This window comes from Thamnophis sirtalis, unplaced genomic scaffold (genome assembly GCF_051295495.1).
Source record: "Thamnophis sirtalis isolate CommonGarterSnake01/CBP01778 unplaced genomic scaffold, rThaSir2_p1.2 scaffold_5, whole genome shotgun sequence".
In the NCBI taxonomy this organism is placed as follows: domain Eukaryota; kingdom Metazoa; phylum Chordata; class Lepidosauria; order Squamata; family Natricidae; genus Thamnophis; species Thamnophis sirtalis.
Window position 1 is genome coordinate 79,351,483 of NW_028261385.1, and position 15,923 is coordinate 79,367,405.

The 15,923-nt window shown below is 36.4% G+C and overlaps 1 protein-coding gene across 1 annotated transcript in view; it reads right to left on the reverse strand.

Moving 5' to 3' along the window:
• BNC2 (basonuclin zinc finger protein 2) overlaps window positions 1–15,619 on the reverse strand; it is a 425,219-nt gene extending 409,600 nt beyond the window's left edge. The window contains exon 1 of the mRNA XM_014069299.2: window positions 15,552–15,619. Coding sequence (XP_013924774.2) covers window positions 15,552–15,554 — 3 coding nt within the window. The 5' untranslated portion in view covers window positions 15,555–15,619. The remainder of the gene's footprint in view (window positions 1–15,551) is intronic.
• Window positions 15,620–15,923: the final 304 nt, after the last annotated feature.

Here is a 15,923-nt window from a genome sequence, read left to right on the forward strand (position 1 = left end):
CACAATTGTTGTGTTCCTTTGCAGACTAAGGCAAAAAACAAAGTATCATAGTATCATTAGTAACAACTAAAAAAAAATAGAACACGTTCATTTAGCTCAAATCTGAGCTAGTTAAAATGAGTACTGTAATGATTATCCATATATTAATTTGGGGGGGTCGCTCATTTAAATGAGACATACCGTATTTCTCTGCATTTGGCAATTACATCAGTATGCTAGCATCCTAAAGTTTCTTTCTTCATCTTACTGTCCCTTTCAACTTCCTCAAATCTCTTGGGAGGAACATCGAGCCCATTTTGAATATGAAACATCTATACAGTTAAAGAACAGAAGTGATGGCTGATAATCCTCTGGTCCTACAACCATGAAATTCCATGGCCATCTTTCTTAAAGGGGCAGAATCATAAAAGCAAAGTATTCCTACCCCTTTCGTGGTGTTTTCAAGTTGTGAACCTGAAAGACAAAAATGCTCTCCAGTATTTGGCCAACTGTGGCAATAATTGGAATAAAAAGTCTGGTCTGGGCTTACCTTCAAGTAAGAATCAGGGACACTTTGCTATATGGCAAACATTGTGCTTCATCATAACAACAATGCCTTTGCATCAAAGAGAGCAACATACATTTTGTAATAGTCATTATCCTTGCCTTCTTGAAAGCCAAAGCCAAAGTATTATGGTACCACCATTTGTATGAAGAGATGTTTGCGTCTTGAGTCACAAAGCAAGATTACTTTTAAGCTTCTAGGCAGAGAGTGTCAAGTACCTTGAAATGTTTCTGGAGATGAACAAGGGCTGGGTGTTTGATCTATTCCTTCTATAGTCCACTATAGGCTCCTTGGTTTTATTGGTGTTAAGGACCAAGTTATTGTCTCCACACCATGAAAGCAACCGTTCCACCTCATCTCGATAGGCAGACTCATCCCCGCCCCTGGGAAATTAGTCCCACCACAGTTGTATCATCTGCAAATTTAGTAATAGTATTACTAGCGTGAGTGGAAATGGTCATGCACATGACATGACATATATGTTGAAGTTGTGTTTTCTCCCATGGGCTAAATTTTTCTCCTTGTTAAGGATAGGTGTGATCAATCAACACAATTCTACAAAAACCCAACATTTCAGCTTTTCTAGGGAGACTTTTTAAATGATGTCATATGACCTCCATGCCTTTAAACAATGTAGAAGATCTAAGAAGTCAAACAAGATCAGTCTGCTTTACCTAAGGTATTTTTCAGAGTTTTCCTTTCTCAAAGGATTGAAGTACTTACATTATATAACATCTTCCAAATTCTAAAGAATACTGATTTTTCCAGGCTTCTGTGCTCTGCTGATGACAGTTTTGTAAGGACAATATAAAAAAGTTTCCAATGAGCTATTATTGCACCTAACAGATAAATGGCTACTAAAACTGTAGGCTTGTGTCCTGTATACACTGCCCTCCTGAAGGATCTTAGGATCAGCCTTATAACCAGGGGTGAAATCCAGCAGGTTCTGACAGGTTCTGGAGAACGTGTAGCGGAAATTTGAGTAGTTTGGAAAACCAGCAGCAAAAAGTTTGAGTAGTTCGGAGAACCAGCCAATGCCATTTCTGGCTGGCCCCAGAATAGGGTGGGAATGGATATTTTGCAGTATCTTTCCCCTGCCACACCCACCAAGACATGCCCACAGAACCGGTAGTAAAAAAATTGAATTTCACCACTGCTTATAACTCTTTATCTGGTAAAAAAAACATCTGGGAATGAAGTGTCCTTGGTCCTCTCTGAGCTTGCTTGTTTTCTTGCAGATGTTTCATTAGGGAACATCATCCATGCTAGCAATGAATAAAAAAGAAACACCTGAAATGAAGTAAAATAGTAATGAAACATCTGCAAAAAAGCAACCAAACTCAGTGAGCACCAAGGACCCCTCATTTCAACCCTAAATTATAAATATTCTTCTTTATTAGTACATCTGGGAATTTCTGATCCGTATCAGATCATTATGATTTAGTTTCCTTGGATGTAGTCAAACTTTGTTATACAGCCAGTAAAGGTAAACATTCTGCCCACCAATAAATCTACTACCTATTGTAAAATTATTATGTTTTATGATTTTATTTTACTTTTAAAATAAATACTTCTGCTTCAATTGAACTATATGATTAACTATCTCCTATCTCCTTTGAGCTGCTATGAGAAATGTAATAAGAGTAGCTTCTAGGTCAGTTCACTATAGCATATAGAAAAGGGGAATGCAAAAGAATGCGGGAGACCATTTCTGTTTCTTCTAACATCTATCTCCCAATAATGAGGTAGTAATATATTATATGGGCAAGGGTAAACTCTTTTCTATGAATTAGGCAGAGAATCGTTGCCAAGTACTTAGCATAGCAAAACAGCCTCCCAAACAGGTCTGCTGTATGTGGGTTGCTATCAATATATCAGGTCAAACTAGGCAATCTCCATGCCAAGTGAAGTGAACTAGTAAGCTACTATTTATTTTATTTTATTATTTATATTTCAAAATTCTTAATTGCTCATCTCTGAGTACTAACCCATAATACTCTAAAGCAAGGGTGTCAAACTCGATTTCATTGAGGACTGCATCTGGGTTGTGTTTGGACTCAGGAGGCTGGTGAGCATTGCTACATCAATGTCACTCGTGTTGGGGGTCCCTGTGGTGGCCCAAGCACTCTGCCAGCAAAAACGAGCTCACAAGCTCCATTTTCACTGGCAGAAGCACCACAGGCTGGTCCTTAGCAGTTTCCAGGGTGGCCCCACAGGCCAGATCTAAGTATCCCGTAGACTGGATATGGTCCCCAGCCCTTGAGTTTGACACCCCTGCTCTAAAGGGATAAAGCTATTTGTCTTCTGTGAGGACATATAATTGCCTTGCAGAATCAAGGAGTCTGTAGTATTACAAAAATAGTAATTTATACAACTATTTTAGATAGCAAAGCTATCTACAGATATGATGACAATTAGAAAAGGCCCTGAGTTCAGAAAGGAATGTGATAACCACTGGGATTCTTGGCAGCAGAGCTCCCAAATAATCAATTGGAATGAAACCTTGAGAAATGGTAAAACCGTGTATCAGAAAGCACAGGATTCTGAAAATGTTCATAGCAGCAGGAAATTATTGCCATTATGACTGACAGAACCCAAAATGACATTTCCAAATTTTGGATCCTACTTGTGACACATACATATGCACACACACACATACTTATGTTATTTCAAACATATTGTTTTATTTATACAATCAGCTCACAATTATTACAAGTTGTCTGATGAAATTAATGAATATGTGTATATGAACATGTGTATATGAACATGTGTATATGAACATGTGTATAGTCTGTCATTTATGACCAGAGTAGAATTGGAAATCTGTAGTCACGCAAATGATTAAATAGTATTAAAGGTAAAGGTTACCCTTGCACATATGTGTTAGTCATTCCTGACTCTAGGAGGTGGTGCTCATCTCTGTTTCAAAGCCGAAGAGCCAGCACTGTCCAAAGACGTCTCCGTGGTCATGTGGCTGGCATGACTAAATGTCGAAGGCACATGAAAAGCTGTTACCTTCCCACCAAAGTGGTCCCTATTTTTGTCTTTGCATTTTTACATGCTTTTGAACTGCTAGGTTGGCAAATGCTGGGACAAGTAACGGGAGCTCACTCCATTACGTGGCACTAGGGATTCGAACCACAGAACTGCTGACCTTTCGATCAACAAGCTTAGCGTCTTAGCCACTGAGCCACCATGTCCTTGCTATATAGTATTAGATGGCACCATTTGCACAACATTTCAATTCAGAAACTAAGTCATTGGATTAGTTAATACTTGAGTACACCAAGCCTACTGACATTCTGAAACACTGAAAAAACATCCTGAAACAAGGCAATAGCCAAATACATCTATTCTGTTAACCAAGAAAAACCCATGGATGTATCCAAGCCACTATGACATGCACAACAACTAAGGGAGATGTCACCTACTGGAAAAAAAGTAACAATATTTCTGAGACAAAAATTAACAAATGGACTGTCACAGTATCAACTGAAACCGTTTTCCTCATCCGAAAATAAGATGACCTGTGCTAAGACGCTGTGTATTTTCAAGAAGCATAATATCTTCAGATGTTACCACATATAAAAGGTTACCCACATGATGAAAACAGGGATCTAAGTTTACCCTGAAAATTCAGGAGGGAGAGAAAGTGAGAAACGCCCTAACTTTTCCTCAGGCAGGTATGAAAAATAATAACCAACAGCTCTTCTCAGCCACTGTGATTTTTATCTCCCAAAAAATTTAAACTGAAGCATATCAACTTTTTGTTAAAGTTCCAGAGATATCATCACCATGCTGAAGACTGCAGCCTGAGACTTCCTTTCAGCAGCCATGGGACAGGTTGGTAATTATCGCAACACTTCAGAAATGATATTAAACCCTAAATTATATGATAACCTGAAGTTTCAGGAGTTGGCAACATCTTTTATTTCATATTCTTTCTAGATCATTAGTGCTGTTTTCAATAAGGAAACTTTCAAATAATATGTAAACATTCATCTCTAAAAATGCAATCATCCCTTTAGCCTTTGAACAAAGAGGGATAATCATCATGACAAAACAGCACTATGAATAATAACCACGGCAATAATTTGGTTGCATTGTATGAGTTGTCAAAACGTCTTTATCTAAACATTTGTAATGCTGACAAGTTTAAAAGTCTACACATGAGATACAAATGTAGTTTGATTGTATGAATAAATAACAAAACTTGTTTAATGAAACTGGCACAACGCCTTATAATTCAGTGCGGTTAAGTCAGTAACAGTTTAACTAAAAAAGTAATTAGTTAAACAGCAATACTTATAGACATGTATTCATTATAAATATGATATTATCAACTTCCAATAAAATAACTATTTTTTCTTGGTTCAACATCACCGTTAATTAAATCTTCCAAATTTGCTTTACTGTCACTTATTCCCTGATTGTTTAATTCATTATTAATATAATAATTAACTGTGTTAGGATTCTCTTTGCTATAGAGTCTCTGTCTTTAAAAAAAATACCTTGCTGCAGTTTTGCTCTAATAGGCATTGTTATCTCTGAATTTGGAAATGGGTAGGGGGAGAGAATGGCACATCATCTATGGATAATATAGTCTTCATGGTGTTATGTGTGCTTTCATTCAAGTCTGGATTTATTTTTTGTTATGCATAAAGGCCTGCTCTTATTTTTATGCATAACTTACTAAATGAGGTACTTAAGTAGATATTAATAGGGCAGACTTTTCTTTGTTTGGAATTACCCAACAAATCTGGCTACGCTGATTCTGTTTTGTTGTTAAATTGTCGTTTTTACCTTCTTAGGCACAGAATGTTGTTTGGAACAGTATCTTCTTTCATTACAATCTTTTCTTTCTATAAACTCACAACTATTTAAGGCACCTGAAATAATAAGGCATAAGAACCCAAAATTGTTTCATCCAGCAATATGAATTTCTGAATATAAAATCTCATTTATATCATAAACTTACCAACTATATTTTTTCTTTGTTAAATCTCAACATAAATCACCAGCAATCTATACAGAATTATTTCATTTTGTGCTTGGGTAGGCTATATTTAGAACTCAATACTGTCTTAAGTATTCAATCTTTTGGTAATATGATATATAACAGAAATTCAAGTTTGTTTCTATTATATATTCTTTGAATGTCCTCTATAATTACTTTAAAAATCTTTTATTAATAAGGCAGTACTTAAAGCTGATAACATAATTTTCTAATATTATTTGTAATAGATGAGAATTCTATATAACAAAATTCAAATCTGCAGGAAACGGTGAACAATCAGACCAACAAGTTATGAGTGTGAGACTTTTTACCATACCAACCAAGATGTTAGGGACAGACATGTGACGACAAGAAGCATATACAATTATGTATATATAGACTTTCTGTATCTCACATAATTTATATAAGATACGATTATGCATATCATAATAATGACAAACCATTTAAACAACTTGATGTATATTCATGAAGGACTGTTATATTCGATGTTATTAAATAAGGAATATTCAGGTTCAGAGGGAACATGTCTTTCAATATCTCACTGAATTAAAACTATTATCTTCAGAGCACATGTTTAACCACAGATATATACAATATTTTGTATTAGATAAACTCATGAACTGATCTAGCAAGACAGCTATTCTGTTTCCTTGGCATGTGAATAATCTATCACCAATCATTTCAGTTCAAAGGCATAAATGCAGGTAGTATTACAACAGTTCATTTAGTGACTATTCAAAGTTACAGTGGCACTGAAAAAAGTGACATGTCAGTTTTTCACATGACCATTGCAGCATTCGCATGGTCAAGTGATCAAAACTCAGATGCTTGGCAATTATCAATTGCAGTATTCCAGCTCATATGATCTGCTTTTGCAACCTTCTGGCAAGCAAAGTCAATGAGAAAGCCAGATTCACTTAACAACTGAGTTACTATCTTAACAACTGCAGTGATTCACTTAACAACTAGGGCAAGAAAGGTCATAAAATGGGACAAAACTCACTTTGAAATGTTTCTCTTAACAACAGAAATTTTGGGCTCAATTGTGGTCATAAGTTGAGGACTACCTGTATTATATGCTACAAAATAAGAATACATTGTGAGAATATCTCTTAGTGCCAACTATTTTTGGTGAGGGTGGTTTAGAACTAACTTCCGAAATTAAAAAAATTCTCACAAATAGTTCATATAACACATCCTTTTCAAACAACAATTTCACTGTTTAGAGCCAATTAACAATTGTATCCATGTTTCTGATATGAAATGCATTAATACTTGGCTATATATCTTCTGAGGGATTGTAAGAAATACAGTATATTCCAATCTTGCCGTGTTTCTTTCATTGCTATTATTTTAAATCAATGTTTTCATCAGATGCAGGTAGCATTTTTGTTTTGTGCTTGTAATAGAAACTTAAAATGAAAGTAACATGATTGACAACTAGCTCACAGGCAAACTTTGGCAACACTTAATTCACTTTTTCTCTTTTGGCTTCTTAAGTAGAATTCCTTCTCAGCTGTTTGTCTACACTGTGACTCCCACAAAGCTCATTACGTCCAGGCTGGGCCTATCCCTCATGTTGTGCATTTATCCTAGGGACACATTATCAACGTGTGGCACATGTCCTTGACATACACAGAAGAGTTGCACCCCAGGACAGCAGCATCCGTGACAATAATGTTGACTCTGACTCCATTATGGTTGCTGGGATGTAACCAAGAAATCTAATAACTGTGACAGTAGGCCTTTAGGCTCTGCAGTGCCTTTTCAGACAGTGAAGCTGCACAGAGACTAATGAAAGGTTAAATGAATAGGAATAGCTGACAGATACAATGAAGAAGGGCCTTGGTAATCTACAGACACTGAACAGAGATCTTTGGCTCAAGCAGAGAAAGGACAGCACATCAGCAAGTCACAATATTTAAAACAGCTTGCTATACACAGAGCCTTTTGTGTCTGGATGCATGTCTGGCTCTGGAAAAAAAAGATATTGAAAAGGAATTCCAGCATGAGGCATTTTGGCAAATGTAAGGTCACAAAAAGGGGGGAAATGTTTTCTGTGTGTGCTGTTACATCTTTGTACTGAATGTTATAAAGCAGCTACTAAAAACAGAGGAAGCACAACTTTTAGGACAATCGGCCTGCATAACAATTACAACCCCACTGTAACTCCACTGCTTGCTCGTATATTCCAGCTGATACTGAAGTGACTCTTAACACCACATACGGTACATATTTGTTTTAGAATCAAGGAGACGTTATAATCCATACAAGATTTCATTTGCATTTCTTGTTACTAGAACTATTAATATCACTGATATAAAGGCACAACATTGCAGTACTCGAAATGCAAATGGGATATTAAAAATAATTAAATGATTCAACAAACCCTTTTTAACTAAATCTTTTTCTCAAACCCTTTGGGCATTTTAAGCTTTATTATTGTGATTCTCTTTATGATTCTCACAAAAATATCAAAATGCTATAGTTGTCTGAAATAAGGCATAGAAACACAAATAGAATTCTTTAATTGGGAGAAAAATATGTGATTGAAGGAAATTTATTGATGAATAACAATCAAGAAAAAGGTGTGAAAAGGAAAGATCAAGGGAAACTCAAAATATCAAAGCACATCTATTGCTCCTCGATCTATGATCACAATTGAGCCCAGAATTTATATTGCTAAGTGAAAAATTTGGTAAGTGACTTTTGACCTATTTTATAACTTTTCTTACGCCTTTTTTAATGTGAATCTCTGAAGTTGTTAAATTAGTAACACAACTGATAAGTGACTCTGACTTTCCCATTGACTTTGTCAGAATGTTGCAAAAGGGGATCACATGACCCCGGGAGTCTGCAATGGTCATAAATATGAATCAGTTGTCAAGCATCTGAATGTAAATCACATGACCATGGGGATGCTGCAACAGTCATACGTGTGAAAAATGGTCATGTCACTTTTTTCAGTGCTATTGTAACTTCGAGGACTTACCTGTATTTATCATGATTCATTTATAAAAAATGGAATATGTTATATTCAGAAGTAGCTGATCATACTCATATTAATATGGTTTCTTAGTATGCTCCTTGCAGTTTTATTATATGTTTATATACAGTATATACTTTACAAACCTAATGACTTCAATATAATTTATTCCGAAGTAAATTTATTTTCAGGATTGTATCCTTGATTTTTTTTAAAAAAAAAGGCATTGATGCTAAATACATATATCAGAGACAGAATTTTATATATAATATTTTAATGGAATTTATTTCCATATAAAATGAGCCATCAGCACAATATGATTCTTAAAAACTAAATGTGATCTTAATCTATGTTAACAGAAGCATAATATCCAGATCACAAATAATTTAATAGTTTCTTTCTAATCTGGATACACATAGTATCCAGATTAGATAGTTTAGTACTACTAACCAATTAGTATGTCTAGGGAAGCACTATCAGAAACTTCAGGATCTGAAAACTGATTTCTGTAAAGGGAAAGCGTTATGAAGGTGCAGTAAAAATATATAAATGGTTGCCAGGTTGAAATTGGAGCTGATGTATTTTTTTTCCTCCCACCATGAATAGTGGATTAGAACCTCCACATTGAAATTTTAGCAGCATATTTTGACAAAACATTAGTACAAACTTTCTAGCAATAAGAACATATGTACAAATTCTTCCAGATCAATATTAGAGCTCTGTGCTCACTTTACTGCAGAATCCCCAAGGAGTAAATTTATCCCTTCACATCAATGGAAAAACTTTTGCATGGATGAAATTATATACAGAATGAATAAAAAGTGCTCACATAGATATCTAATAACTTGTGTGTGCCCTGAAACTCTACATGAATACACAACCACTCCTTCAAAGCTGGGTAAGTTCCAGAATATCTTAAGTGTAACAGCCATATAGACCATCATTCAGAACTATTATTCAGCTGCTCAGCTACTGATTCAACTGAATCAGAACTGCTGAATCAGATTTTAGGAAAAAGGTGTTTTCCTAAAGAATATTCTGTAGTGAGGTCTTATTGATCATTTTAAAAAAGTATACTAGATATATGCAAACAATTTGATATTGTATGTATGTATGTATGTATGTATGTATGTATGTATGTATGTAAGTAATTTTGGGATAAGTTTGCACAGTTATGCTCAGCTGCTGCAATTTGTATTATTGAAAGAAATAGCAAGAGAAGAAAACCTCTTGATATTTGGAGGACACTAGCCTGGATCTTTATCTGCTTATATAAATCAATTATAGTTAAATAAAACAAGAAAGAAAATATAGTTTTATATTACTCTATTTTTTAAAAATCTACAACTCCATTATCATATAGCTGGAAAAATTAACCTGACTAGGGCAGCATCTCACAGGATATACTAATATGTCCAATTCAAACATTTTTACCCAGTCACTTAGTACAATGGGTGAATCCCATCACATTATACCAACTTGCAGGCACAGCTGAAACTACTGGTAAATCCTTAAATCAGTTGCTCACAAGAATGCCATTAAGATGGGTTGAATCTTGAGCATGAAAAACTGTGGCCTTTTAAGCAGTATCTCCAGTCTTTTGCTGGCCTTTAAACACATTTGGAATGTTATTATTTTAAGCTTTTATTAATAATCTGTACTAATTATTGTAACAGTAACGTTGCTGTGCCTTTAATCTTTTAATTTAAACTATTGTTCTATTCCTCTTTGACACACCATATATTTGTACTGTCTTATTCAAACTACTTTGGGAAGGTTCTGCTCTAAAAGCAGGGTTTTTTTTGAAATAACAAACAAAATCCTTGAATTAGCAAATACAAGCTAATACCCTGATAGTCTTATTAATTAGAAGAACCATGAACACAGTGCAGCAAATAAGTGCTCTGAAAATATATCTGTGACCTGCACAGTAAAGACATTGTAGCTGCCCATCTTATTTTAGTCAATGGGACTTAACTCATCCTATTCTATTACTTTTAGCAGGATGAAGAAAACACTTTTAAAGGAGGCCAAGGTGCAAGACCAAATAAGCAGACAGTAGATAGTTTTTAGACTGGCCCTGAATTTTCTATTCAGAACTTCCATTCCCACTAACAGTAATATTTCCATGACTTGAATACCTGATTTGGGCCATTGGATGAAATGAATGTTATATATCCCAATCCAGCTCTTCACGGTCCTTAACTTGACCCATTTAGGGCCATTCCATCTGTGCCTGCTAGGCAGAAAAGCTGACAATCATTTTTCCTGCTAAATAGATTCAGTAAAATTTTCCCAGAAAATATCTTCCAACTTTCATATGGAAAGAACACTGGGTATAGTACTCTCTGGGTTATGAATAACAAAAATTTCAACAGAATGTTCATTGAACTAAGTAATAGTTTCACCAATTAGTATAGATTGTGTGTACAGTCTGTCTATAGTCCACCTCAGCCTTCCTCAATCCAGATGTGTTGGATAGTGGCTCTCAGAATTCCCATTATATGTCCCAGGCCTTCTCTATTTAACAAGAACACCAATAAGGTAGCTTCTTAAGAAAATAATAATAATTACCTTGATTACCATAAGCGGATTATAACTCATTACAACATTTTTTAAAAAAAATCACATCAGGAAAGTAATATTATGAAGATGCGTACTCTGAAGATTATAAATGGAAAAAAAAGTCCCTGGAAGATATGGAGGGGAAATCCACTTTTAAAACTAAGAATTGTCTTATTAGAATCAAAACACTTTGTAAATGCAATGAAAGCTTCAAATAATTATACCATCACCCAGAAAAATTAAAATGCTAATTACTGAGTAGCAGCATTGTAGCTCATTTTTTTTTAAAAAAAGTTTCTTCTAGTCTACTGCAAAGAATATCAGCACATCAATTTTTACATATGTAGTGTTATTATTATATGTAACAGAGAGAGGGAGAGAGATAGAGACAATGATAAGACACTATTTTTCCCTATATGTAAGTGTTCATTTTAACTCAGCAATTTTCCAGAGCCAAAGTTTGAAGAGATGTGGGTGATAAATGGAAACATCTGCTGTAACTTAAAAAATAAGTAAATATTATTTTGCTTTTTAAAAAAGTCCACTAAAACACTTTCAATCCAGTTTGAGACTTTGGACTGCATTCTTCTATATATTGAAATGAAATGGTATACTCTTCAAAAATTGATATTGGCAAATACTTACAAATGGTAGCAAAAACAAGACACGCATACCTGGAACAGGATTGTCATATAAACAATGAGTATATAAACACATTCAGAGTTGTTTGATTCAGAAGTCTGCAGAGAGAATTTTGCTTTCCTTTTTAACAAAAAGCTAGAAATGCCAGTAGTATTTTCTCACAAAAATAGTATTCACCCAGAATATCTCCAATGAATGTTTTTCTTGGTGAATCTCTTATGCATTCAAGTACTGGATACAATGGAATTACAATTATTTAGCAAGCTATAAATAATGTAACTGGCATGCACAATTGATATTTTAGCATGTCTTACTAGAACTGTAAAAGGCTCATTATAGATCAGCAAATCATTTCTAACAAGCAAGTTCAGCTGTGAAATACCAAAGGAAGCTTATACCAATCACTGTTAAATTAGATTTTCTCTCATTGTCTTTGAGCAGCTCTAAGAGTTGTTAGAGAAAAACAGAGTCTTTAGAATCTTTATATTTAAAACGAAAGCACACTTTTAAAGTCCATGATTCTGAGAGTCTTAAAGCATTAAACACTATGAACAATACACGTGTACCCTGCCTTAATTCCCTTTTGGAAAGATGCTTAAGGATCGTGAGGTTCCTGGGTGAATAAGTTTCTTTGACCACTGTTTAACTTTCACTGTTAACTACTGGGACATATGGATAAATATGAAAGAGTAAGTTAAGTAGGGAGGGAGGGAAGTAAGGTAGATCAACTTATTGGAGAAGTTCAAATAAGATGTTGTTGTGGCAGCACCAAGTTACAGTAGGACAAACCTAACTGTTCATAAACATTGACCCAACATCTTGGGTTATCAATCATGAGTCCATTGAACCACATAGGTCCTCACTGCTATACTAAGGCTCTTAGATCCAAGTGAATCCTATTCCATTGCTGGAAACTTTATGGGGGGGGGGGCTAAAACATGTCCTCCTCCCACACACCTTTCTTGTCTTTTTTTTTTGCTTGGCCAAAGTCAGGCAGATTTCTGGAGGAAAGGAGAAAAGAAAAAAGAAAGACAGTTCAGCAGTGATTGGAGACCTGGCAAGATGCAGAGAGAAGGTCTGGGCCAGTCTTGAGGCTGTATAGATAAAAGTTATCAAATGACACTCATGGAATGCAAACTGGCATTCTTGAACTGTGGCAATTTCAGAATTCCTGAAACATCCCTGACAGCAAGCAAGATTAGAATAAAATATTACGTAAAAGTGGGAAATTAAAAAAAATGAACCTCAAAGGTTCACCGTTTAATCATTGGGTTAACAAAAAAGTCTGCTTTAGCTTGGCTTCATACGACGGGCTAACCAGCCTATTAAATATACACCCAGAACATGCTCTATAATATTTGAAAGAGAAGAAACTACATATGTTCATACTACATTTCTTATAAATGGTAATGTTTAAAGTAACTGTTTCCAAAATATTTGAAAGAGATCTTTATCGCATTTCAAGTGTGTGTAAAAACCTATTAAAGCAGCTTATCTGGTGGTGTATTAATACTAAATGCTCACTCACAGTGTGTATGCAGACCTGTTGAAATGAATTCCTTTTAACATGCAGCTTGTAAAGTGTTTTTTTAATCATTTGAACTGGAAGCTTCATAAAACTGAAAAACCTTTGTATGTAGCTACACTCATACATAGAACTGAATACTCAAGAGAATTTTTTAAAGAAACTGTAACAGAGCAGAAGCTCTTACTTACATTTCAAACTAAAGTTTCTAGCGTGTTGAAGGGAAGACTAAAGCTATTATAACAGTTACAATTCTATTTATACTTATCTAGTATCTATTATTCAAGCACATATATATATATTAATTTGTAAAACACCTATAACTTATGAGTTTGCTAAAGATTGAGTAAACAAACATTAAACTTTCTTTCTGATTTTTAAATGTGGAAAAAAATCATTTTAATAACAATTCCAGACCATAATGAAATAATATGTACGGCAAAAGACTTAGATCACAGCAAAATTAATCCAAACCCATTCTTGTCTCTAAAGTTTTGTCTCCCACATAAGAGAAACATATGCAGGATTTAAGACAGGGACTGTAGTGTTTTCATCTGACTTTAAAGCTTCAAGCTGTTTCCACTAGTGAGCCATGAATATTCATCCAAATTTAAGTCATTTTAATCCTTGAGTCTTCTTAGATTATTATTACATGATGTCCGTTGTGCATCAATTTACAACATCTTGACTCTAAGAGTAAACGGGAAGCATCATAAACTGCAGCCTGCTTTCAAACCCACTTTATGTTCTGCCAGTTTTATTACAATCATAGTTTGAGCATATGATGCTTTCTTTAATGTATGTGGCCTCTTTTCCTGCTTTTGACAGATTTCCTATCTTCCAATAGGGGAACAAAACATCACTATATGGAAGTGGGGATGAGATTATTTTTCACTACCTACATTCTAGTTACACACTGAGAACTAGAGCATCCTGTCCCAAAGTGAGACAGCCACACAGCAAAGCACTCAAAAATTTAAAATATGCTTAATATAGAAGGCAGGCATCCAGGAAGAATCTATCCAGTTTGATTCCTATACTAAAAAAAAAATTTTTTTTAAGAAATACTTTCCGATGAGCTGAGCTACTGGGTTTTTTTAAAACTACAAGCATAAAAACATTTCTTTCCATTCCTTTAAATGGGGTCAGTTGTTAGAAGTCAAGTTACACAACGCAGGCAAAAAGAGTTTCAGCAGGAACTGTTCGATTTATTTGAACTTCCGTAAAACTTTCCGAAACAAAACAAAAAACGAGGTAAGAATTCAGCATAAAACCAGCCATTTTGCGATTCACGCGTTTTTCTTAATCCCAGCAGTTAATTTTCGAGCAATACTGAGAATTGACAACACTCAGGCAAGGCGGGCAGACTTCTATTAAAAAAAAAAAACTCTCTCTAGGACTCCGGTCAAGTTTTCCTAAACAATTGCTGCCCGCAGAAATGCAAACTGTAAAAGCACATCCTCCCCCCCCCCCACGCCCCCCAAAAAGTTGCGACCGGACGGTATCCTATTTGCCTTCTAGTCTTGGAAGCCTGAGGCGCTGTGGATCGCAGACACGCCAAGCGCGCGAGCAGACACACACACACACGCAGGTACACGCACACATCCCCATCTCTCCCCCCCCCCCAAGCCCGGTTCCGCATAAACCCGTCGGATTGCTACCCAAGACCGCGTCTGCCACCTCGGACGGAAAGGGATCGCTTCTTTTATTCCCTCCTTCTTCCCCTAACGCGACCCCTTATTATGCCTTAGGATAAAAGAAGAAAAGAAGAAGGGGGGGGGGAACCAACCCTACCCCGCCCGCTCACTTCTTCCCTGATCTTCTTTCACCTTTGATGCGATTAGCAAAAACTTAAAGGAGTCAAAAAGAAAGAAACTGAGCTCCCACCTAACTCTTCCCTTCCCAACCAGAGGCGAAGAGGAGGGAGGGAGGGAGGAGGAGCGGGACGAGAAGCGCTAGGCGAAGTTTTAAAAGTTATGTCACTGTCCTGTATTCTCCCCCTCCCGCCGGCCCGCATGCTCGACTCCCCCGCCGCCCGTCTCCCCTCCTCTCTCTTCTCTCCCCCCGCAGGTCTTTGCACCGCAGGAATTTTTGACGACTGCTTGTTTGTTTCAACGGTTTTAGAAACACGCTTCCAGGCAAGGCTGTTTGCATTACGGCACGTTGGGGGTGGGGGTTGGGGTAGAAAGAGAGAAAGAAAGAGGAAAGAGGGAGAGAGAAACTAGGTTTTTTTTTTACGGAAATAAAGAAAGGATGTTTGAAAACTTCTTACCATGTTTGCATGCTGCTTGTCAAGGGCACCCCCTGGGCTCTGGAACTCCTCTCAGCGGCAGCGCCTGCACCGGCCTTTCTTTCTTTCCTCCCTTCCTTCTTTCCTTCCTTCCTTCCTTCAGTTTTTCTTGGACTACTCGCCCCCTCCACTTTCTCCAAACCGGCTCGCTCAACAGCCCTCCAGGTGATTTTCATACACACATGCGAAGACTCCAAGGCCTTCGCACCCCAAAAAAACTTCAGCGGCGGGGTGGGGGGGTGGAGGAGGAGAAGATCGGGGTGGCGGGGGGGATGCGATAGATGAGCAAAAGCGCCTCGAGGGGTCAAGACGCGAGAAATTTAAATCTGGTCCCGCCACAGGTTGGGCGAAAAA